A 23252-nucleotide genomic window follows, 5' to 3' on the forward strand; every position below is an offset into this window, starting at 1 on the left:
TGCTGCTTCTGCCCCCCCCCCCCGCTGCTAAAACACACCCACCCACCCCAGAAGTGCAGATTGCAAAATTTGCAAAAGGGGGAGGGAGAGGGGAAAAACTTTGCAGAGACCCGGATGGCCTTCTGGAGGGGTGGGGGGCTGGCTGCGGGTTTGTTTCTAGAGGCACTCGGAGGTGGGGGGATCCCCCCCTCCCAGGGTTTCCCCTTCTCCTTCGTTTTGCAAACCTTGTGTGTGTTTTGGGCCAACCCCCCCCCCCCCCGCAGGAAGAGCCCCGGCCGAACCTTTGCAGCAGGACCCAAAGGAGGAACTGTTGACAATTAAGAGATGAAACTCTTCAAAAGATGGAGGCAGAGAAAGACTCTGGAAGAAGATTGGTGTGTAGTGATATGTTGTTATTATTATGGTGGTGGTGGTGGTTTGGGGAGTAGGTTGCGTTGGGGGGCGGAGAGGGGGGGTTGTTTTCAAGCGATTTTGCGGAGATGGTTTGTACGTGGAGAGCGAGAGGCTGTTTGCAGGGCGGAGGGGAGCTGCTGGCGTGTCTGTGTTTGGGGCTTTAAACCCCGGGCATTGTTGCTGGGTGTGTTTTAAAGTGCTTTGCAGGAAAACGGCGGCGCCTCTCAAGTGTGATGGGGGGGCACAGCTGGTGCATTGCATCTCCCCCCCCCATCTCCTCCTGCGACCCCTCGATCGTGCGAGCAAAGGAGGAGATCCCAGGAAGCTCCTCTTGCAAGTTGGGCTCAAACACGCTTTGGGGATTGTTGCTGACCCCGTAGCCCAGCCAGCGTGTTTGTTGCTGTGTGTGCCTCTCTTTAAAAAAAATGTGGGGGGGGGAGATTTAACTCCTTCCTGGCCCCCTTTCCCCCAAACCTTGACTGAAAACACTCCTGCCCCTCACCCCTCTCAGCCTTGGTTTGTTTTGTTTTAATGCACTGAATGCCACGCTAGGATTTGAAGAAACGGGGGTGTATTGTGGGGGGTTTGCAAAAGTCGGGGGGGGGGTCTAGCCCATAAATCCCGTGTTACATAATGCAATGTGTTTTTTAAGAGGCTGGCTTCCGGTGTGACTAGGGAAACAGTTGGATTATGTAAATGTGTGCCCGGGCTTGCCTGTTTAGCGTTTCTTCCTGCGAAAGAGTTGCTGGTTTTTCGTTTCCAACGTACGGGCAAGAAAACCCCGCCATCGTGGGAGGAGCGGGCTGCCTAGTAAACTCACCCCCGCATGGCTGGCTTTCCTTGTTGCTCGTTTGAATGTGCAGTTTGCTTCTGCGCCCCCCCGCTTGCCTTGCCGGGTGAGGTTTGCCCACCTGGCCCTTCATGACCTGACGTCTCAGCCCAGCCCCGGCCACGCGGAGAGTCAGCAGGCCTTCAGGCTGGACTACCGACTTGCAACATTCACGACTGAGTACCGTTCCCACGCACACGCGTCCCCTGTTAATTTAGGGTTAGGAATCCTCAATCGGGGTTGAGGGGTAGACCGCGCTCCAGTTGCAGAATACATTTTGGTTGCATTTTGGGAACTAGGCTGTGCAAACTGGGCTGTTCCCCATGAGCAATGCGCTGCAAAAGCCACCTTCTGCCTTGCACGCTGCAAGCCCTCTGGGCCCATCCTTTCCCCTCCACGCTGACTTGCGCGTGGGACCTTATTTTTGTATATTTATTTTTGTGTCTACGTGTGGCTCTTTTCCTGCAAAGACCGAACTTCTGGTCTGTCTGCCCAGACCGCATACAGAAAGTATGTTTCGCTCCCGGCCGCCCTTCAAACGAAGCGCTACCTCTACACGTTTTGCACGTGTATGCATCGACGCACACGTGTATGTGTTGTGTTCTCACCACCACCACCACCTTCCCCGTCCTGCAGCGATCGATCGGCAGGAGGCTGTACGACGAGGACGAGGACCTCTCCGACGTGGAGGAGATCGTCAGCATCCGCGGCTTCAACCTGGAGGAGAAACTGAGGAGCAAAATGTACCGCGGAGACTTTGTGCGACCCATGGAGGGGAAAGGTAACCCGGGGCGCCTCTCCAAGGCCTGGGTCCCAGCGCCGGCTTGGGAGACCTGGGCGCGTGTGCGCGTCGGGGGCGGGGAAGGGGTTTCCCTACCTGCCTGGCGGAAACCCCCGACGGCTTCTTGGCCCACGTGCAAATTGCCTGGCGAAGTTCGTATTTCCCGCCAGCATCCCCTATTCTAGGGGATCCGGTGACGAGGAGCAAGAGGGGAGGAGGAGAGCGGGCTGGGAGAAGAGGAGGCAACGGCTGGGTGACTCACGCCAGGGGAGCCCGGCCGGGAAGCGACCCTTTTGCAGACGTGCGCTTCGCGGGGCGCGCGTCCCTTGACATGCCGATGGCAGCTTGCAAAGGCAGTGCATGGAAATAAAGAGAGAGAGGTTTTTTTAAGGAAGTGAAATGATTTTGCACACCCGCTTTCTACCCCAGCCGCAGCCTCCCCGCCCGGGTATGTCCACAGCGGATGGCGGAGTTGACCTTGACGCCCCTGTGGCAGTGGAAGCAGCAAGGCTCTTGCAGCCCCAGGCACAAGGCCTGCTCCCTCCTGCCTGTCGGGGGACCTCGGGCCTCCCAGGTGCACCTTCCTCTTCAATTCGGAGGTCTTGTGCACGCTTCCTGAACGGGTTTGGAGGATGCTAGTAGCAACTAGTTTCTTCCCCCCAGGAGGCTGCAGGATTGGTCATGGTGTTCAGGCTTGGGGTACCTGTTTGGGTTAAGTGTTATGCAAGCAATTTACTGTCCAGTTCTTTATATAATTCTTTGCCACTCTCCCAATCAATCCACTTGTACCTCTTCCTTTGTGAATCTTTTTTCCTCTTTTGATGAAATGGCTCCTACAATGTAAGGCCCATTTAACTCAGTTATTATAATATGTAAATCTATATGTAAAAAAAAAATTATAGTGTTTTTCAGTGGAATTTTTTTTGTTTCATAAGTTCGTCAGTAACATGGAATGGCTGCCAATTCCAAATTCCCCGTTTTTTCATTTTAGAATATTCATCAATAAATATAAATCACACACAAATCCAGTATAGTTTTCTGTGACTTTCCTCCCTGCTCTTCTGCAGTTCCTTATTTTTCTATCAAATTCTTACTGCATATCTTAATTTATCCTTTTTACCCATTTATCCTTTTTAATTCCCTTTGTATATTTACTGCTCGTTTATATCATTCCTGCTAATGTTTTCAGTTGTTTGCAGTTTGTTTTCATATATTCAATAAATTCTCCCCATTCTGCTACAAAGAGTTTATCATCCTGTTCTCTTAATCTTCTGGTAAGTTTAATCATCTCTGCATATTCCATGAATTTTAGTTGCCAGTCATCTCTTTTTGGGGTCAGTTCATCTTTCCAGTTTTGTGCATATATCATTCGGGCAGCCATGGTAGCATACATAAATAGATTTTTCTGATCTTTCGGCACCAATATACCTAAAAGGAAAGCTGCTGGTTTTCAAACAAAAGTTATTTTAATTTTTTTTTCAATTCATTATACATAATTTCCCAGAAGGCTTTTGCAACCTTACAGGACCACCACACGTGAAAAAAGTACGCTCTCTCTCTTTACATTTCCAACATACCAGTATATTGGATTTAGACTTACACATTTTTGCCAGCTTGGTAAGCGTCAAATACCACCTATACTTCATCTTCATGTAGTTTTCTTTTAACGTGTAGCATGCTGTAAATTTTAAATCTCCTTTCCAAAGTCTTTCCCATGCTGCCATATCAGTATTATAGTCTATATCCGTTACACAGTGTATCATTGATGATTTAACAATTTCAACCTTTGTTTCCCATTCTAATAATAATTTATACATTTTAGACATTACCTTTTGGTTGTTCTTTAGCAGGTCTTTTTCTAATTGTGAGGTTTGAGTTGTAAAGCCAATTTTTTAATCAATCTTAAAAGTCTCATTTAGTTGATGATATTGTAGCTAACTTGTTCAAAATCCACTTATTTCTTCAAAAATAGTTAGTTTATTCTCCCCTTCCTTCTCTATTAACAATTCCTATAAGTTACCTAGTCCTCTTCCATGTTCTTTTCCCCCCACCGCTATGGCTTCCAGTGGTGAGAGCCACATTGGTGTTTTCTTTTCCAGCAAGTTTTTATATTTATCGTGTACTCTGTACAGATGTTTTCTAATTATATGTTGGTGAAACTTTCATGGATTCCAGTTTTCCCATGCCACAAATATGCATACCAGCAAAATTTATTATCGTGTCCTTCAAGATCCAAAATCTGCGAGTTCTTCAATAAAAACCACTCCTTTAACCAGCAAAGACAGAATGTCACATAGTATAGTCTTAAGTTTGGTCTGGAGAAGCCACCTCTTTCTTTCACATCAATCAATTTTTTTTGAGCCCTATCTGAAAAAATGGCTTCAAATAGTGGTTTGTTGGCAATAGATGCACCAGAGAAAGACCCCTGGGCAAGGTTCACACATAACATTTGTTTAATAAGCTGATAGGATAAATAATAAATAAATAAAATAAAATAATAGCATTATGTGAACCAGCCTAACCTACCTCATAGGGTGGTTGTGAGGATACAATGGAGGGGGAAGAACTGTCTTCAGCTTGGAAGGAAGGTGGAAGGTGTCGTCAACAAGGCCCCATCTGCACTAAACATTTAAAGCAGTATCATATTATTTTAAACCAGTGCTTTTTTGGCAGGGGGACGAATACAGTGGTACCTCGGGTTACATACGCTTCAGGTTACATACTCTTCAGGTTACAGACTCCGCTAACCCATAAATAATGCTTCAGGTTAAGAACTTTGCTTCAGGATAAGAACAGAAATTGTGCTCCGGCGGTGCGGCAGCAGCAGGAGGCCCCATTAGCTAAAGTGGTGCTTCAGGTTAAGAACAGTTTCAGGTTAAGAACGGACCTCCGGAACGAGTTAAGTACTTAACCTGAGGTACCACTGTACTCCTAAACATTTTGTGAATCTTAAGTTTGGCCTCATTGAGGGGTAGTATTTTAATATGAGTAGGAAAATGAGAGTATGCCTGAACATGTTTTTAGAAAAAAAGCACTGGTTAAGCCACTCTGGGAACTGAAGCTCTGCAAGGGGAACTCTTAGCACACTTAGTAAACTATACTTCCCATGATCCATGGGGTGTGTGTGGAAGTGCTGCCTGTTAAAAAGTGATGTCATAGCGCTTTAACGGTATTGTGCAGATAGGGCCCAAGTTGTCTTCATGCTTTGGTTGTGGACTTCCTGGAAGCCTTTTGGAAACTGGGCTAGATGGATGTTTTGTTGCTCTCTCATGACTTTCCCCCTCTCTCGTATTTTTCCTCCAACCAGATTTCACTTTTGAGTATGTGCAGCGAGAAGCACTTAGAGTCCCCCTCATCTTCCGAAGTAAGGATGGACTGGGAATTAAGTAAGACAGTACTCCTAATGTTTAACAATATACCTCTGTGTCAATTGGATGCGTAGCTTGCCCCGTCTCAAGGGCCTGGGGTGGGTAATAAAGGCCGCCGGTGGCCTTTCTGAATGAAACATACACACAAGGGCCGGCTTTTGGGGGATATGCAAAGGAAGCAAATCCCAAAATAGAGGGACTGGCTACGTTTTGGAGTTTGCGTCCTTTGGAGTGTCTGCAAAACCTGAGTCTGGTCTTCCAGTAGCAAGACAGAGAAGAGTTTTTCAGATGGTGTGGCATCCCTTTTTAAAGTACCACTTCTCTTGCCTTGGGAACACTTTCATTCTCATGAAATGGAATTGCCCTCAAGGTGTCATCAGACTTGAGCTCCCATTAGCACAACCCAGCATTGGCAGTGGACAGGGAAGACAGGAGCTGTTCTTCCAACAAGAGCTGGAGTTTCATGGGTCCCCCTTACTAAGCAAATAACTGCTGCTGGCCTCATAAGCCTAGTAGTAGTGGCTGAAGTGCCTGAGCTGTGAACAAGGAAGTCTTAACATTCAAATCCTGGTTGTGCCATCCGTAAAGTGGGTGGGCTACTCAAAACTCAGCCCCCAAATCTTCAGTCTAATATGGGGGAAACCAGTGCTGACCTACTTAACAGGTCTGCAGTAGGAGAACTAAGTGTCTGTAACATCCTTCAAATGCTCTAAAAAGTGGTGACATGTATACACAGTATTATTATGAGTTTGGGGTGGGGGGGGCAGAATCCACCATTAGCTTTTTGTGACAAATCCCAGCCACCAGGTCGTTCTTCTCATCCCTGAAATGGCTACGTTTAAAATGGGCAAAACACATTTTTACAACCCTGGGTTGGCCTGTGGAACTCACTGCCACAGGTACGGTGAGGTCCAGTAGCCTAAACTGGCTTTTGAGAAAAGAAAAAATTAATAAATGGACCATCGATCTGCAACCCCAATACCCGGAAGCGTAGCTCCCATGCTCAGAGATGATATATCTGCCTGAGCATCTGATTTGAAGAATTCCTAACACCCTCATTGGGAGCTTTTGTGTGGCGTGTAGCCAGCCATGGTCAGAAGGCAGGTTGCAAGCGCTGAGGGAGAGTGGGGCAGCCCAAGATGGCAGTTCTTGTGTAAATTTCCTCTTGTCTGTGTTTACCTCCCTGAATTCAAATTGATCCCCTCCTTCCTTTGCTGATTTCAGGATGCCGGACCCAGATTTCACTGTACGAGATGTCAAGCTGCTAGTTGGTGAGTTTGGTTTAGATACGCCGCTTTTCGTGCTTTGGGGGTTGGGGAGAGAGAAAGAGAAATTACCTCTGTTGAAGACTGTGTCCAATAGTATTCAGATGCCCACATATTCCTTGCATAAACTGTACAAATAGGCACACAAAAATGACTAGTTCACACAACTGTATTTGCCTGGTGTACCCACAAATAACCTATGTGACTCCATTGTCTACCTGTCCCTACCTGTGTTAAATTAAGCCTCCTTATTCAAAGGTAGTGTATCTGAGTATTAGATTCTGGAGACACAACTATGGTTGCTTTCATGCCTTTCTTGTGGGCTTCCGGGAAAGACTTGGCTTGATCCTCAGGTCACATCTTAGCACTCTTGTTGTGCCACATAATAGCCTGAAAGGGTTTGGGTTTGGGGTGAGGAGGATAATACCTCTTTCTGTTACGAATGTTTTCCTGTAGTGTCACTTGGCGCAAACTTTTATTTACTGTGGGCGACCAGAGACATGGCACTCACGAGCCTGTTGTCCTTACCATGGCTTTCCCTGCTAGGCCACATTGCCTGGGGCAGGTGGGCGTTGTCCAAAACACCCAGAGGACACCAGGTTGGTGAAGACTGATTGAAGCAGTAGGTACAACTATTTTGCTAAGGATAATGGTGGTTCATTTGCAGGACAACACAGAGACCAAAGGCAGCTATGTCCTAGAAGTCTGCAGTGCCCAGGATCGCTGCATAATACGTACAGAATAAGGATTTTATTGATCCAAACGAATGTCAAACGCTTGTTAGCCACGACATTAAGTGTTTTTTCCTAGGCCAGAAATGAGACGCCCGCCACTTAGCTAGAGGGCACATATAATCTCACAGTTTTTTTCATACTGTAAGGAGGTGAGTTCTTCCCAGGTGGGGTTGGTGTCAGATGGGGATCTGTTGTTGAGCTGCTGTTTTGTGCATGTGTGTGTCTTTTCTTTTAAAGATATAGCATTGCACTGTAAACTTCTTAAATGTATAAAGGCCTTGCTGGATTCATTATGCAGAAAGTTGCTAAAAGAAGTTGCAAATGACATATTAAACACTATAATCTGTATAAATGATGCACATTTGTATACATCTGCAGAATTGTACATAATTTATTCTTCTGCTAACCATGTAGCTATACAGAAGATATACCACAGAGTACAGTCATACCTCAGGTTACAGACGCTTCAGGTTGCGCATTTTTGGGTTATGGACGCGCCGAAACCTGGAAGTACCAGAATGGGTTAATTCTGGGTTTTGGCACGTGCACAGAACCACTAAATTGCGCTATGCGCAGAAGTGCCGAATTGCAACCCGCGTGTGCGCAGGCGCTGCAGGTTGCGAACGTGCCTCCCCCACAGATCAATTTCGCAACCCGAGCGTCCATTGTAATTCTTTCTTGCCAGCGTAGGCTTCTGGGTCTTGCCAGATACCATCCAGATACCTTCAAGCCTATCTGTTTAACCATGCAAGCTGAAAACTTGCTTTGAAAACGAAACATCCCTGAAAGATAGAAAGCTGAGATCCAGTGTTCTGTTATGCACTTGGCTGTTGTAAGCACAGTTATACATCCACAGCATAATGTCGCTAGTGCTGCTGCACTGTGGGAGCACATGCTTGTGCTGGGAGAAGAGTGGCTTTATGGAACAGATTCCCCTGAAAGGTTGTGGACTTTCCTTCCTTGGAGGTTTTAAAGCAGAGTTTGGATGGCCATCTGTCAGGGATGCTTTAGCTGAGATTCCTGCAATTTCAGGGGGTTGGACTAGATGACCCTCAGAGACCTTCCCAACTTTCATCCTATGATTCTATGGTTTATGTAAGTTGAGTTTCTCTTGAACCAGGTTAAACCTGGGACAAGAGCAGCCGGGAATGGCTAGCTTGATTTTGCCAAGCTGTAGTGCCCCCACTGCTGGTGGTGAAAGGGTAGCATTGCAGCTTCTGGCCTGGCAGATGTTAGATTACAAATTGAGCCGATGGGATCCCATCTGGCTCTCTAAAGGTCCTGATCCTCGCCTGCCTCCTCAGTGTCCAAGCTGTTTCACTATCTGCTTGCTTGCAGGACAAACGTCACTGGCAGAGAATGGCTGACAACATTTGTACATGGCAAATGAGGACCTTTTGGGACCCTCAACAGCAGGTGTGGGGCACACAGATATGTGCTTGGCACTCGGTGAAATGTGGCCCCTGCCAGTGCCCATTTTTAGTGTTGGGTCAGAGGTTTTGTGTGTGTGTTAAGATTGCATCTAATCCATCAGCCTGAGCCAACATAATAAATGTAGACATGGCGTACTTTTTAACAACAAAGCAAAGTGAAATAGAACAAAATCCTTAGCATAGGACGGCTGGGTGGGGTGCAAGTGTTTCAGTGCCTCGTGCCACTCTTTTCTGCAGAGAAAAATGCTTGCATTACTTCCTTTTAGCCCCACAACAACCCTGCAGGGCGGGTCTGGGCGAGAGGGAGGGTGATCTTGAAGTTCTGAGCTAGCTGCAGCCCTTTGAAGGATGCCTGAATGACTGTGAGGTCTCGTGTGTGGTCTCTCTTTCTTGCTTTTAGGATCAAGTTTATTAGCTAGAAGCCTTTCCATCTCTGGGCCGCAGCAAGGAGTTAATGGCACCACTTGGATTTAACAAGCTAGAGTAATTGTCTCTTTCCTTTTAAAGGGAAGTTTAACGGTTTTCTCTTGTCTTTGGGGGGGGGGGGGAAGATGCCCACTCCCTTTTCCTTTCCTCTCCCCTGATGCCATAATCAGAGCCCTGGCAAGCTTCTCTTGCCATTGTGAGCCTGGTCCACCTGCCTGATGTGCAGGGAGCTGTGAAGCTTTAGGGAAAAGCTGGCTGCTGAATCATTTTCTAAACCTAGTAACCAGGATTTCAGCTTTTTGCCCTGCATAGTCTTTCCTGTGTGAACTGCTCTGTGGGCCCTTGTTCTGGGGCTTTTTGCATGAAGGAGGAGCCTTGCTTACTGCTGAAATACAGTGGTACCTTGGGTTACAGGCGCTTCAGGTTACAGACTCTGCTAACCCAGAAATAGTACCTCGGGTTAAGAACTTTGCTTCAGGATGAAAACAGAAATTGCACGGCATTAGCTAAAGTGGTACCTCATGTTAAGAACAGTTTCAGGTTAAGAACGGACCTCCAGAACGAATTAAGTTCTTAACCCGAGGTACCACTGTAATGGAAGTGGATTCTCCTTGGATAACTTGGTTATTCTTGCTCCCGTTGTGGTTTTCAGTCCCATCAGGAAATGCTTTCCATGTCGATTTGGCTGCAGAACCCAGAGCATTTGACACCTTGAACTGCAATGAATTCTGTGGGTGTGGGGAGAAGACACGGCTTAAGGGTTCTCAGGTCATGCTGTTGCCCCATTTCTGAGAGAGAGCAGGACCTGGGACGCACTACCCGCTCCCCAAAATGGGTTGGCCTTGTGAGCCTCAGGGTTGCATTCTGTCTCCTCCTGTTCCTCCCCTTGTTTTCAGCGGTGGAATGCCTCCTTTCCTGAGCTACTGCCAAAGCATGGTTTGCAGTTTCCTCCAAACCCAGTAGTTTGCACAAACTGCACTTAACTTGAGAAATGGGGCCAGCAACTGTTTCCGCAGGGAGTCGAAGAAGCAGGCTGCTCTCCTCCTGAGCAGCACATTGCCCAAAGGGAAGAACTGAATCAGCAATGCAGGGCTTGACCCTGAGGAGCCATCAGACCTGGGCATCCTTGCCCTGGGACTAGAGGTCCCCACAGCCTGGGGTGCTGGATTTCTTTCAGATGCCCTCACCTCTCACAGGGCCACAGCAGCAGCAGAGACGGTGGCAAGAGCTTCAGAGCATCTTGCCCGACTAGCTGCCCATGAGGCTACTGGGGAGGAGGGAGCAGCACATGTAAATGCCTGCGTGGATCGGCACCTGATGGAGATTCAGCTCCCATGCAGGCTACAGATCTTTCCCAAGCTACGGCCTTCCTTTCTGACACCTGGAAACAGATCTGCAAAGGATGCTGTTGGTTGGTTGTGTCACCAGATCCTTGCTGGGCTGGAGGTTGGCGTGACATTCTTTGCTTATCTGCAGTTGAGATCAAGCCAGTAGCATAGTGACACGCTGGTTCCAGCACCCTGGTTTGAGCCCTCTGTTGTCTCCCCAAAGCTCATCTGCCCAGCAGTTGATGCCTCTTCCAGCTGCTCCCGTTCCCATTGCCTCTTCCTCATCTGGCTTTGGGGCTGATTCTGTAGACTTCATCTCCAGCTCTACCCAAGATACCTGCCTAATCCCTAATAGTACATTTCAGCTGAAGAATCCCAGTGCTATCACGAGTCAGCCAGCCCCCTGACACTCATTGCTCTGGCTTCTAATATCTTGGTTGCTGGGATTAACCGACACAAAAATGCTTAACGTTACATTACTGTATTTTGGCTGCCTTGCATTTTATGGATTAAGGGTCTATTGACATGTTCAAAGACGTCATGGTGTTGCATGGTTGCTAGTGAGCTACAGCTAATTGTGCTTCTGGTGTGCAGGCAGGACATACTGTGGCTGCATTCACAGTTAGAACATGAAGCCAGGAGTGGCTGACATGACACATTCCAGATGTTGGAATGCAACTTACATCAAGCCTGGCCAGCATGGCTAGTGGGTAGATGTGGTAGGACTTTTAGCCCATGCCATCTGGAAGAGCACCATGTTGGCTACCCCTGTGCTAAACTGTGGCTTATTTAAGAAACCACAGGTAGCCTCACAAACGATCAAACAAGCGGAAGTTGGTTTCTCCGAAGATTGGTTTGCTTTCCAGCGGCAGTGGCTGGACAAACGATGGTTAGTCTCCTGAGCATGGAAACAAACCACCCTTTGCCCTAAACAAATCACGGCTTAGTGTTGTGCATGGTCCAGGCCACTGATGTGCCCAACGAGGTTATGTGCCTCAGTATTGTCATCGTGTTTCATGCCCAGTGGTGAGTCTTAGCTAATGGTGTTTGTGATGAAATAGGTGTGTGCTTTGGGCACACTCCTGTATACTTGTGAAGTGTCCCCTTGTTTTTCATTGACAATTGCTTGTGCTTTTTTGCTCACGTTAATACTAAATACATTTCATGCATTAAACTATGTTTTACAATTAAAACTATGAATATGCAGGAGGCAGTGATGGCCACCAGCCTAAATAGCTTTAAAAGTGGGCTATTGAAGGCTCCTTGCCATGATAGCTGTGCTTCTGAATACTGTTGCTGGAAAACACAGGGAGGGGAGGTGCCTCTCTTGTGGGCTTCCCCCAGCCGCCTGATTGGTCTCTGTGAGCCCAGGATACTGGACTAGGTGGGCCATTGCCCTGATCCAGCGGGGCTCTCGTCTCACGTTCATGGCGGATCGCTTGACCCAGTGCTGTCACCTGGATCACAAGGGCAAAGAGAGGGCATGTCATTTTCCAAAAATGGTTCTGATCTGATCAGCTGTGGTCAACTTCCTGACTTGAGTGAAAAGCACTTATCTCAAAGGTTTTCGCCAAGGCAAAGAGCTTCAGTTTTGGGCTTGTGCGTTATGGCAGGGGTCAGCAAACTTTTCCAGCAGGGGGCCGGTCCACTGTCCCTCAGACCTTGTGGGGGGCCAGACTATATTTTGGGGGGGGGGATGAACGAATTCCTATGCCCCGCAAATAACCCAGAGATGCCTTTTAAATAAAAGCACACATTCTACTAATGCAAAAACACACTGATTCCTGGACCATCCGCAGGCCAGATTTAGAAGGCGATTGGGCCGGATCCAGCCCCTGGGCCTTAGTTTGCCTACCCATGATCTATGACCAGATTCCTCAAACTGTTGATAGCTGAGGCACATACTGTCTCCTCCTGAATTAAAAGTGGAGGCTTAGGTTCACTCATTCACTAGAAGCTTATTTTTAGCATGTGTAGGAGGATGAATTTTCCTTTGCTCCCTCATCCTCCCAATGCATGAATCACTGATCATACTGGATGGAGGCAGACCTAGAGCAATGACTCGTTCCAAGAACTAGCTGGGAACTTTCCTTTTGCAGCTAGGTAGATTCTGCTGGATCTTTGGCTCACTTGGTTATTTCTCTTGAAGTCACATCTTATGCAGAAGGTGCAGAGTTGGGCCCAATATCTCCTAGCAGAGCTGCTAAATGCACCTGTCTGAAAACCTGGAAGAGCCCCTGCTAGTCAGTGCACAAAATTCTGAGCTAGATGGACCATGGTCTGGCTTGGGATAAGGCCGCTTCCTTACACCAAGAAAGTGTAGCTGTGTTGTTTAGTGGTTTAGAGTGCAGGACTAGAACCTGGGAGACCAGGATTCAAATCCATACTCAGCTATGAAGCTCGCTGGGTGACCTTGGGCCAGTCAATGACTCAGCCTAGCCCACCTCACAGGGTTGTTGTGAGGATAAAAGAGGAGGGGGAGAACCATGTACATCGCCCTGAGCTTCTTGGAGGAAAAATGGGTTATAATAAACAAATGGGTACACAATCATGCGGAGACAGTCTTCTGACAAGTCTCTTGCTGCTGTGTTACGGTGTTGGGAGTGACTGAGTCATCCAGCAGAGAAATAACCACCAAAAGTCGCAGAGAAATATCCATCCAAGCTGGTTAGAGAGAAGTGTGGCCTGAATGATAAACCACACAGAGCGATTATGGGCTGCCTCCTTCATTTGTTGACAAGTTGGGCTTTTAAATTAATGTACCAGTGGGTTAAACCACAGAGCCTAGGACTTGCCTATCAGAAGGTCGGCGGTTCGAATCCCCACAACTGGGTGAGCTCCCGTTGCTCAGTCCCTGCTCCTGCCAACCTAGCAGTTCGAAAGCACGTCAAAGTGCAAGTAGATCAATAGGTACCGCTCCAGCAGGAAGGTAAATGGTGTTTCCGTGTGCTGCTCTGGTTTGCCAGAAGCGGCCTAGTCATGCTGGCCACATGACCCGGAAGCTATACACCGGCTCCCTCGGCCAATAAAGTGAGATGAGCGCCGCAACCCCAGAGTCGGCCACGACTGGGCCTAATGGTCAGGGGTCCCTTTACCTTACCAGTTTTATATCTAGGAACCTGATACCAGGTCATGGAATGTCTGGTCTAAGGCCTGGTCGATTGAGGTGGATAAAACGATACTACGGACTGAAAGTAGAAGATAGCATTTCAGCATGCTGCCTTGCAAGTTTTTTTTTAAAATAAAAAACAAAGCCCAATTTTTTTTAAGTACATAGAAAGTTAGCATAGCAAGGGGTGTGGTGGGCTGAAACATTTATTCCTGCTGTGCTAAATTTCTGCTTGCAGGGAATTGCTTCTTTATGGAAGGGAAGATTCCACCCCCTTCCTTTATTTTTAGAATTTTAATCTGAAGCAATAAAGTTCACTCTTAACATCTTGGGGTTCTTCCCCTGAAGGATAATGTCCCCACCTCCTTTGATTGATCTGTTTACCCATGTTCTTTAATACCATTCGTTGGGTGCAAACCTTTGCACCCAACAAATGGTATTAAAGAACACATTCTATTTATTTTTTACCTCTCTTTTGCTTTTCCTGCAATAAACAGGACCAGTTGAGAAGATGCTTCCCACTTGCCCCAGGATTGTACCTGGAGTTAAGACTGGGAATTGACCTCTGACTCTCCCCTCTGCTCCTCCCCTTTCTCCTCTTGTCCCTCACTGCAGGGACAAGGGATTGGGGGACAGTGTAGGTTTATGTGAACATGGGGTCTCCCTGCTACTGCGAAATAAAACCTACTTTTTGGTGGTTTGCTTCAAAGTGGGGGATATCATCTGAATAGACGCCTGGAAAGGCAATTAAGGAGCAAGGAGGTGGCCTTATTTATCAGCCTTCTGTATAAGAACATAAGAAGAGCTGTGCTGGATTAGACCAGTGGCTCATTCAGTCCAGCATCCTGTTCTCACAGTGGCCCCAGATGCCCATGGGAAACAGGGAAACAAAGCAGGATTTGAGCACTAGAAAACCCTCCTTTCCCATGGTTTCCAGCAACTGGTATTCAGAAGTGTTGCTGCCTCCCAGCTGTGGATTCGTAATGTAACCATCATGGTTCGTTCATCTCCTGAAACCATAGTTTGTCTCCTTGTGTTACGGTTTTCGAGACTTGGTGTAGTTATTTTAAACATTGTGCAGGGAATAAAAACTTGGTTGTCCTTCTCCTCACCCTTTCCACATGTCCAAAATCATCTTACAGGGAGCCGTCGGATTGTGGATGTAATGGACGTCAACACACAAAAGGGCACGGAGATGAGCATGTCCCAGTTTGTGCGATATTACGAAACCCCGGAGGCGGAACGCAAGAAGTTGTACAACGTGATCAGCCTCGAGTTCAGCCACACGAAGCTGGCAAACATCGTCAAGCGCCCCAATGTGGTAAGCTGAGACCTCTTTGGCTGGTTATTGCGCTTAGGGTATTGGGGCGTCGACATTGGGGCAGTTCGGTCCTTTGAGACCAGGGAGTAACCTGACCCTCTAGGTCAGCGGTTCTCAACCTGTGGGTCCCCAGATGTTGTTAGACTACAACTCCCATCATCCCTGAGCTCTGGCCTTGCTAGCTAGGGGTGATGGGAGTTGTAGTCCAACAACATCTGGGGACCCACAGGTTGAGAAAGGCTGCTCTAGGTGTTGGGTCACATCTTCCCTGACCATTGGCCATTCTGGCTGGAGCTGATGGGAGTTGGGGGACCCCCAACACGTGGAGTGCCAAAGGTGCCCCATTCCTAGTTTATTCCCTAGTCTTAGCGGTCTTACTGAAGGTCCTCCTTTTTAGATGTCAGTGTACGTTGCTCCACTTACTCTAAAATGTGATGAGCCTGCCCTGCTGCATTTTGGGGGGTCTTCCTGTTAGTCCTGCTGAGCCAGTCAATGGGCATCTGCCCAAAAGTCCTATCCTGAAAGCATCGCGTGTGTGTGTTTGTGTGTTTGTTCAGTGAACACTGCAGAAGAACCTGTTGGATCTGACCCGTGGCCCCTCCAGTCCAGCATCCTGTTCTTACATTGGCCCACCGAATGCTGGTGGGAAACCAGTGAGCAGATCGAGAGAGCGAGAGCAACTCTTGCCCTCCCCTGGTTTCCAGCAACTGGTATTCGGAAGTCAGAGCACATATAAATAAATATAGAACAATAGCCCAGACTTTGGAACTGCCTCCCTAGGGAAGTTAGAATGGCGCTCTCCTTTTTGGAAACTTACTGCTTTTCATGAGGGAGCTAGTGGTGTGCTGGTTTGTAATTATTATTACCATTATTATTATTATTATTATTATTATTATTATTATTATTATTATTATTATGTTTTAGATCCATCTACCTGTTTGTCTAATTGTCCCCCCCCCTGTGTTTTGAGCTGTTCTTATTTTTAATATCTGCAAGCTGTCTTGAGTCCCTGTCGGAGGGGGGGGGGAGGCAGGATATAAATAAAATTACAGTAGTCATAATAAAGCAAAGCCAGCGTGGCTAGTAGCCATCGATAGCCCTCTCTGCCATGAGCTTGTCCAGGGGTCAGCAAACTTTTTCAGTAGGGGGCCGGTCCACTGTCCCTCAGACCTTGTGGGCGGCCGGACTATATTTTTTTTTTGGGGGGGGGAGAACGAATTCCTATGCCCACAAATAACCCAGAGATGCATTTTAAATAAAAGGACACATTCAACTTACGTAAAAACACGCTGATTCCCAGACCGTCCGCAGGCCAGATTTAGAAGGCGATTGGGCCGGATCCAGCGCCCAGGCCTTAGTTTGCCTACCCATGAGCTTGTCTATTCCTCTTTTAAAGGTATCCAACTTGGCCGCTATCACTGCCTCCTGCAGCAGGGAGTTCCATTGTGTGACTGTCTGCTGTGTGAAAATGGACTTAGTAATCTGTCCTGAATCTCCCAACCTTCAGTTGCGTTGGATGCCCAGGAGTTTTAGTGTTATGAGAGAAGAGGAAAGCTCTTCCCTGTCCACTTTCTCCATGCCAGGCATAATTTTAGAAACCTTTGTCATGCTGTGTCTTATTCCCAACTTAGTTTTCTCCGAACTAAAAAGGCCCCAGAGCTGCAGCCTTTCCTTGCAGGGGTGTCACTCCCCCCCGGATCATTTTGCTTGCAGTTTCCTGAACTTTTTTCCCAACTCAACAATATCCTTTTTGAGTTGAAGCGACCAGAATGGTACACAGGACTTCAAATATGGTCACACCATGGAGTGATTTGTAGTAGGGCTGTGATTGTAATCCGTTAGATTAATCAGTTAAAATTATTGACTAAAAGGCATCCTCAATTAATTGGGAAACACATTTTTTAAAGAAGTTTATATTTAAAATATAATTTTAATGTAACAATTGCAGATAGCAGGGGCCCTCTTACAAGAGGCGTTCTCAACCTCTCCATCCTGTCTGAAGAGGAATTTTTTATAAAATTATTATTTTATAATGTGATTATAATATAGCTTTTATTAATTTCTCAAAAGCATTTTACCCTGTTTTTCACCCAAAAAGCTTGAGTAGCTTACAACGATCAGTAATAAGACAGGGATAAGAAACAGATGCATGTTTCTGCTTTCCTCTTCCCTTGAAATGATTATTCTAATCATATGCAAATATATACAGGTTTGATTGATTGATTTCCTCCATTAAAACTTATTTTTATTGACTGACCTTGCCGTGCTCTCTTGGCTTGTATGTTTCTATGCTTCTGTGCTTCATGTTAACAGGGCTACTCTGGAGTAGGTAAGCAGCGGCTATGTGCCCTGTCTCTCGTCTTCCTCTTTCAGTTCTATCCTGCCTAATTCATAGGGATCATCCAATGGAACTGATTGGCAGTAGACACAGGACCAAGGGAATTATTTCTCCATGCACCACACGGTGCATAATCAACTTAACACAGTTCATCGTCCCATGATTTTGTTGTGGCTGCTAGTTGCAGGCTTGCAAACAGCCACTTGGCTATTGGATAAATTCACAGGGGACTGTCCTGTCGATGGCTGTTAGGCGTAATTGCTAGGATTGGAACCTGTAGTGGCTGATAACTGGATTAGTGGAACTTTTAATGCCTTCCCTTCCCCGCACCAGGATTTGTTTCATTCTTGTAAAGGTTTCTCCATTGAGAAAGAGCAGCTGTTTCTATGGATCAGTGGAGAATCATAATGGCTGTGTGGTAGAACCTTCATGCCTGGGTAACTGAATACGACTTGCTGGGAATGATGGTGGGAGAGGACTGTGGTCTTCATGGAGCATCTAATTGGTCACTGGGGGAAGCAAGATGCAAGCCTAGATGGACATTTGAGTCCAATCTAGCTGGGCTCTTCTTATGAGTCTTTATGGCTGCCTCCCTGTTTGATGTCTTCCTATGCCCTGTCAATTGTTGCAGATGGATTGCTGAACCCGGGGGGACCCCTGGTGTGATCCAGCGCAGGCATGGCCTACTTGATGATGTGCACATCCACCTAGTCTGCCTGATCCCAGTCAATGGGAACTTAGTTCTAAGTCTCCCCAAACATCTGTTCACAGTCTTGCAAATTCACACTCCAAAAGAGACTAGGGCCCTGCGGGACTTGACATCTTTCCGCAGGGCCTGCAAGACAGAGCTGTTCCACCAGGCCTTTGGCCAAGGCACAGTCTGACCCCCTCCTTTGGTAATCCTCACAGAACTCTAGCTCAGTGGTTGCCATTAATTTGATTTTGAACTGATTTTAAAATGAATTGATTTTAGAATGCTGTTACTTTTATTGTTGTTAGCTGTTCTGAGCCCGGCTTTGGCTGGGGAGTGCGGGATATAAATAAATTGTTGTTGTTGTTGTTGTTGTTGTTGTTGTTGTTGTTGTTGTTGTTGTTGTTGTTATGTCCCAACATTTCATGTCCCCTAAATAAATAAAAATGTTTGCCCTAACAAAATCCTGAGAATGGTGCACAAGTTGTTGTGTACAAATGTGACATTGTGAGATCTAAGCCAGCCTCAGCAAACAATGGAACCGTACAGTAACCGTGAGAGGAATGTAATCTTTGTAATTCACATTTCTGGCAGAATTCAGCATTGTGTGTTGCAGAATGTGGATTGCTTGGGGTGGCAGAGTTTTGGTTTCTTTTTCCCCCGGCACACACATAGCTCTGCCAGTATCCCTTCCTTGCTCTGAGATCTTTCTCCAACATTTCCTGACTTAACTGGTTCCTTTGGATGCCCTTTTAGGTAGACTTGGTCGACTGGGTGGATAACATGTGGCCTCGGCATCTGAAGGAGAGACAGACAGACGCCACCAATACCATCTCGGAGATGAAGTATCCAAAAGTAAAAAAGTAAGTTGATTTCGCTTCATTATGAACCACTCCCTGTGGAATCTCCTGCTGGTGCGAAGCTTTGGCTTCGGATGAAATTTGAACTGAGCTATGCGACCGGCAGACTCATGTGGTGTGGCTCTTGTTGGGCTGGAATTATTTTGGGACGCAAGGCGGGGATTGCATGTTTGAATGTTCTCTGTGTCAGTGATGGAACACAGACAGGGCAAGGTTCCCAGGGACCCCAAGAGCTGTTTGCAGAGGTGCAAGGCATCACCGGTGAAAAGACTAGCCCAGCACAAAGTGGTTGCGGTCAGTTTGAGGTGGGGGTCACCGATGTGGGACCTGAGGGCAGAGTGGCGCCCCTGAGGTGTTTCCCAGGTGCCCGTGATGCCTCTTAGCCTGCATCCCCACCCTGCGTTTTTTATTGTGATGTGGTGAAGAGCGATACCTCCTCACCCCGCAAAGTACACAGAACTGCACAGCAGGGGACTAGATGACCCTTAGGGTCCTTTCCAACTCCACAGTTCAGTGATTCTATGCAGTTAGAAGAGTGATACGCATTTGGTGATTCTGGCTGAGTGTCTGGGCACATCTGCCAATACGTTCGAGAGGTACTGGCCGATCAGAAGGGCCTCTGGCTCTGGTTGTAACCTTAGATAGGAGCTGGGCAAGCAGAATATCTTAGCAAAGTTTATTATTTAGTATTATTTATTCTGTCCAAGGAGCATGGGGCCACGCTTTGGAACCCTTCCTCAAGCTGCTATAGGAATCTCGTTCAGTTTTTGATATTTCAGCTGCACCACTTTCATAGCCACAAAAGCTAGAAATGTGGGCAGTGTGGCATTGTTTTAAAGAAAGCTTAGATTCTCAGGAAGCTCATGTTCTGTGCTTTTGTCTGCATTTCCAAGGAACTGAAGCATACAAGAAGCCTTGCTACTGTGTGTGCCTGTAGTTCTGTGTGCTCTTTCTAAATCTAAATCTAATGCTGGTCCAATTTTCTCAAATGGAAAGCAGACCAGCAAAAAAGCAAAAGAGAAATGAAAAGTGATGGTGGTTTTTGCAAACACAGATGGTGCCATCCAGTGCAGATGTTGATTTTGGCTGCAGACTGCAAAGTTCTGTGCTGGGGATGAAGTTAGCGGTTGTTCCATCTGCTGTACCAGTTCAGAGATGATGCTTGAGAAGGAGCTGGAGAATGAACTGGATCTGTTCCATTAACTCTTTTGAGGATGATGCTTCTTTCCCCCATCTCCTCCTTCCTTTCATTGATGTTCTGAATATTGTTGTGAATTGCTTTGAACAGGCAGTGAGTGACTTGCTTCCTGTGAAAGGCAAGGATCCCCGGATTATGGGACAACTGCCACTGTGTTGTTGGGGGAAAACAAATGAATGAAAAAGTGTCTGCAGACCTGGTGGCCTCAGGGCACAGAGAAGGATGTCTGTGTTCCCGTAGCGCTGTCTTTCTCTTCAGTACCAGTCGGCCTCTGCTGGGGGTGGAACATCTATATCAAGTATGATCACATCAGTCGCTTCTCATGGCTTAGCTTTACATGTAGAGGCTGTGGAAAGCCTTGCAGTTTGCACTCCCCTCCCTTCTTTTGCATACAAGAGGAGGAAATAAACTTGCACTTTCAATTTCAAAGTAGCTGGAGCTCCCCATTACATCCGGACTTGAGGAGTGCTTGTGAATGTAAGATTGTTTTTGTTTACATAGCAAGATTTATATACTGTTTAATGAAAAATAAACAAGCTTATAAGCAAACTTACAATTTTGCCTTGCTTTCTAACTAGAGCCTAAAACCTGGGTGGGCAACCTGGGGCCCTCCAGCTGGGCCAGTGGTTGGGATGATGGAAATTGTAGCCGAACAATGTCTGGAGGGCCACAGAATAGCCATCCCTGAGCTAAACCTGCCAGGGGATTCTGGTTAGTCTTGAAGAACACCGCAGGAGGGGAGGGTGAGTGCCCAGCTTCTACCCATAATGCTAAATGAGGGGTGTGGAAGCTGTGGCCCCCTCCCAGTGTAGTTGGACTCCACTGCCCATCATCGCTGACTGTTGGTCCCTAAACGGCCTCGGTCCAGTATACCTGAAGGAGCGTCTCCACCCCCATCATTCTGCCCGGACGCTGAGGTCCAGCGCTGAGGGCCTTCTGGCGGTTCCCTCATTGCGAGAAGCAAAGCTACAGGGAACCAGGCAGAGGGCCTTCTCGGTAGTGGCACCCGCCCTGTGGAACGCCCTTCCAGCAGATGTCAAAGCGATAAACAATTACCTGACATTCAGAAGACATCTTAAGGCAGCCCTCTTCAGGGAAGTTTTTAACGTGTGATATTTTACTGTATTTTTGGTTTCTATGGAAGCCGCCCAGAGTGGCTGGGGAGGCCCAGCCAGATGGGCGGGGTATAAATAATTATTATTATTATTATTATTATTATTATTATTATTATTATTCATCCTAGATGGGGCTGCTGCGTGTTGGAGGGTCATTTGTTCCCCATCCCTGAGTTAAGCCACTATTTAGTGTTATCTGAAATGGCTCTTCCTCTTGAGTCATATGAAAAGCAAACTTTTCCAGGTGTAAGTGTGAACCTTGCCCCCAATTTTTACCGAGAAATAAAGTGTTCCTCATCTTCAGCCTTCAGAGTTTTGGGGAGCACAGCACACTAAGTTCCATATTGTATATTTACTAGGGCTTCTATCCCTGCTCACATTGATTGCCACCCCATACCCTGAAAGTTTGCCTAAAACTTCCCCAACGACTCCCCCCAATACTGCGATCCTCCTGCTGTTGGTCCTGCACACAGAGCAGAGGGGAATGAAGAGGAAGGAGTCTTCGTCTCCACTCTGCTTCTTGACACAAGGAGGTTTGAAATGGCAGTAGACCACGGGCAGAGAGGCTTCAGCCTGTGGCAGCAGTGGCAACCACGGGGAGCTTGGGAAGGCCTTCATGGGCTGACCACCTGGCTGCCCAGTCACTTGCCCCTCCAGACAACCTGTACCTTTCCTTTCTCGGCCACCTGGGCCACCCACTTGCTTTCTATGCCCCCGTTGTGTGTGCATGCTCCATAAGCGAGCCAAGGGTGTGACAACCTGCGCAACATGGGAAGCCCTTAGCAACTTGGGACTTGCTTGCCTTCAATATCACCTTACCCCACATGTGCCCACTCAACCGCTTCAGTCGGCAGAATGGGCTGCCACATAATACCCATCCCACTTTTGTAAGAACTTGGTTGTTTAGTGTAGCAGCATCTACACTTTGGAACTCCCTGCATATTGAGATCGAGCAGATACCTTCACTGTACTGTTTTTGGCGCCTGCTTAAAACATTTTTGTTTCGGCAAGCCTGCCCAGATGGCTAGAAAGTTGAGGTAATTCTTAACCTGTATTTCGACTTTTGGATGTTTTAAAGCAGGGGTGCCCAAACTTTTTTCAAAGAGGGCCAGATTTGATGAAGTGAACATGCATGAGGGCTGGCCAAAGTTTTAAGAATTTGTCCCCAATAAATAAACTGCCACAGGGGCTGGAGAAAACCAACCGGCGGGACAGATTAGGCCCCCAAAACGGACTTTGGACATGTCTGTTTTAAAGTATGGCTGTGAATTCTTCTCAATTTTTTTTGTTTTATCTTTTTGTAAATCAAAAAAACAAAACACACAACTCAATCAAGCAGTATATGAATCTTATGAAAGAAAAGAAAAGAAAAGGGAAGGCCAATCTGGGCCATTTGCTTGCTTGTACTTCTAGCCTGCTTGGCTTGCTCACTCTGCAGACTGTTGTTATTATTTATTAAATGTACATACCACTCTTCATTTGAGGATCAGAGTGTGGCTTAGAGCAGAAAAACGCTAAAATGCATGACATTATAGCAAACACAATAATTCCCTCCCCCAATTGTTTTCACACCACTGTTCATGTGGCCTACTGGCCACCTACTGGCAGCCATGCAAACTGCAGCATGACAACTTTTTCCTTAAAAAAAACAAACCCAGAAAGGAGATACAGTGGTACCTCGGGTTACATACGTTTCAGGTTACAGACTCCACTAACCCAGAAATATTACCTCGGGTTAAGAACTTTGCTTCAGGATGAGGACAGAAATCGTGCTCAGGTGGCGCGGCGGCAGCAGGAGGCCCCATTAGCTAAAGTGGTGCTTCATTTTAAGACCAGTTTCAGGTTAAGAACGGACCTCCAGAACAAATTAAGTTCTTAACCCCGGGGTACCACTGTATTTTTTAAGACAGCAGACCAGTGCTGTGTTGGGTTTTCCTTGCTTTCCCAGCTATGCTTGTGTGATCATGCAGTGGCTGGATTTGCAGGATTTGCAGTTTAAGAGACTGTGCAGGTCCTCCTGCGGTGGCAGCTGCGGCCTTGTGAGTGAAACCCAAAGGGCGGTA

At 47.0% G+C, this 23252-nt stretch overlaps 2 protein-coding genes across 6 annotated transcripts in view; one reads left to right on the plus strand and one right to left on the minus strand.

Moving 5' to 3' along the window:
* Positions 1–63: 63 nt before the first annotated feature.
* Positions 64–23252, plus strand: part of KDM2B (lysine demethylase 2B) — an 83829-nt gene continuing 60640 nt past the window's right edge. For 2 of the 5 annotated variants that reach the window (XM_083589755.1, XM_083589756.1), the window contains exons 1-6: positions 82–374; positions 1859–2003; positions 5311–5389; positions 6596–6642; positions 14809–14987; positions 18773–18879. In XM_083589755.1, the coding sequence (XP_083445881.1) occupies positions 342–374; positions 1859–2003; positions 5311–5389; positions 6596–6642; positions 14809–14987; positions 18773–18879 (590 nt within the window). In that variant the 5' untranslated portion in view covers positions 82–341. Of the gene's footprint in view, positions 375–1858; positions 2004–2809; positions 2844–5310; positions 5390–6595; positions 6643–14808; positions 14988–18772; positions 18880–23252 lie in introns of those variants that run through there. The other 3 variants (XM_083589759.1, XM_083589758.1, XM_083589757.1) reach the window with 3 other exon arrangements.
* The window catches only part of LOC310751270 (vomeronasal type-2 receptor 26-like), a 249162-nt gene continuing 234314 nt past the window's right edge, over positions 8405–23252 (minus strand). Inside the window, exon 2 of the mRNA XM_083590552.1 lies at positions 8405–8421. The gene's annotated coding sequence lies outside the window, so the exon portion shown is untranslated. The remainder of the gene's footprint in view (positions 8422–23252) is intronic.

Source organism: Podarcis filfolensis (assembly GCF_964270895.1).
Source record: "Podarcis filfolensis genome assembly, chromosome: 16".
Lineage (NCBI taxonomy): Eukaryota > Metazoa > Chordata > Lepidosauria > Squamata > Lacertidae > Podarcis > Podarcis filfolensis.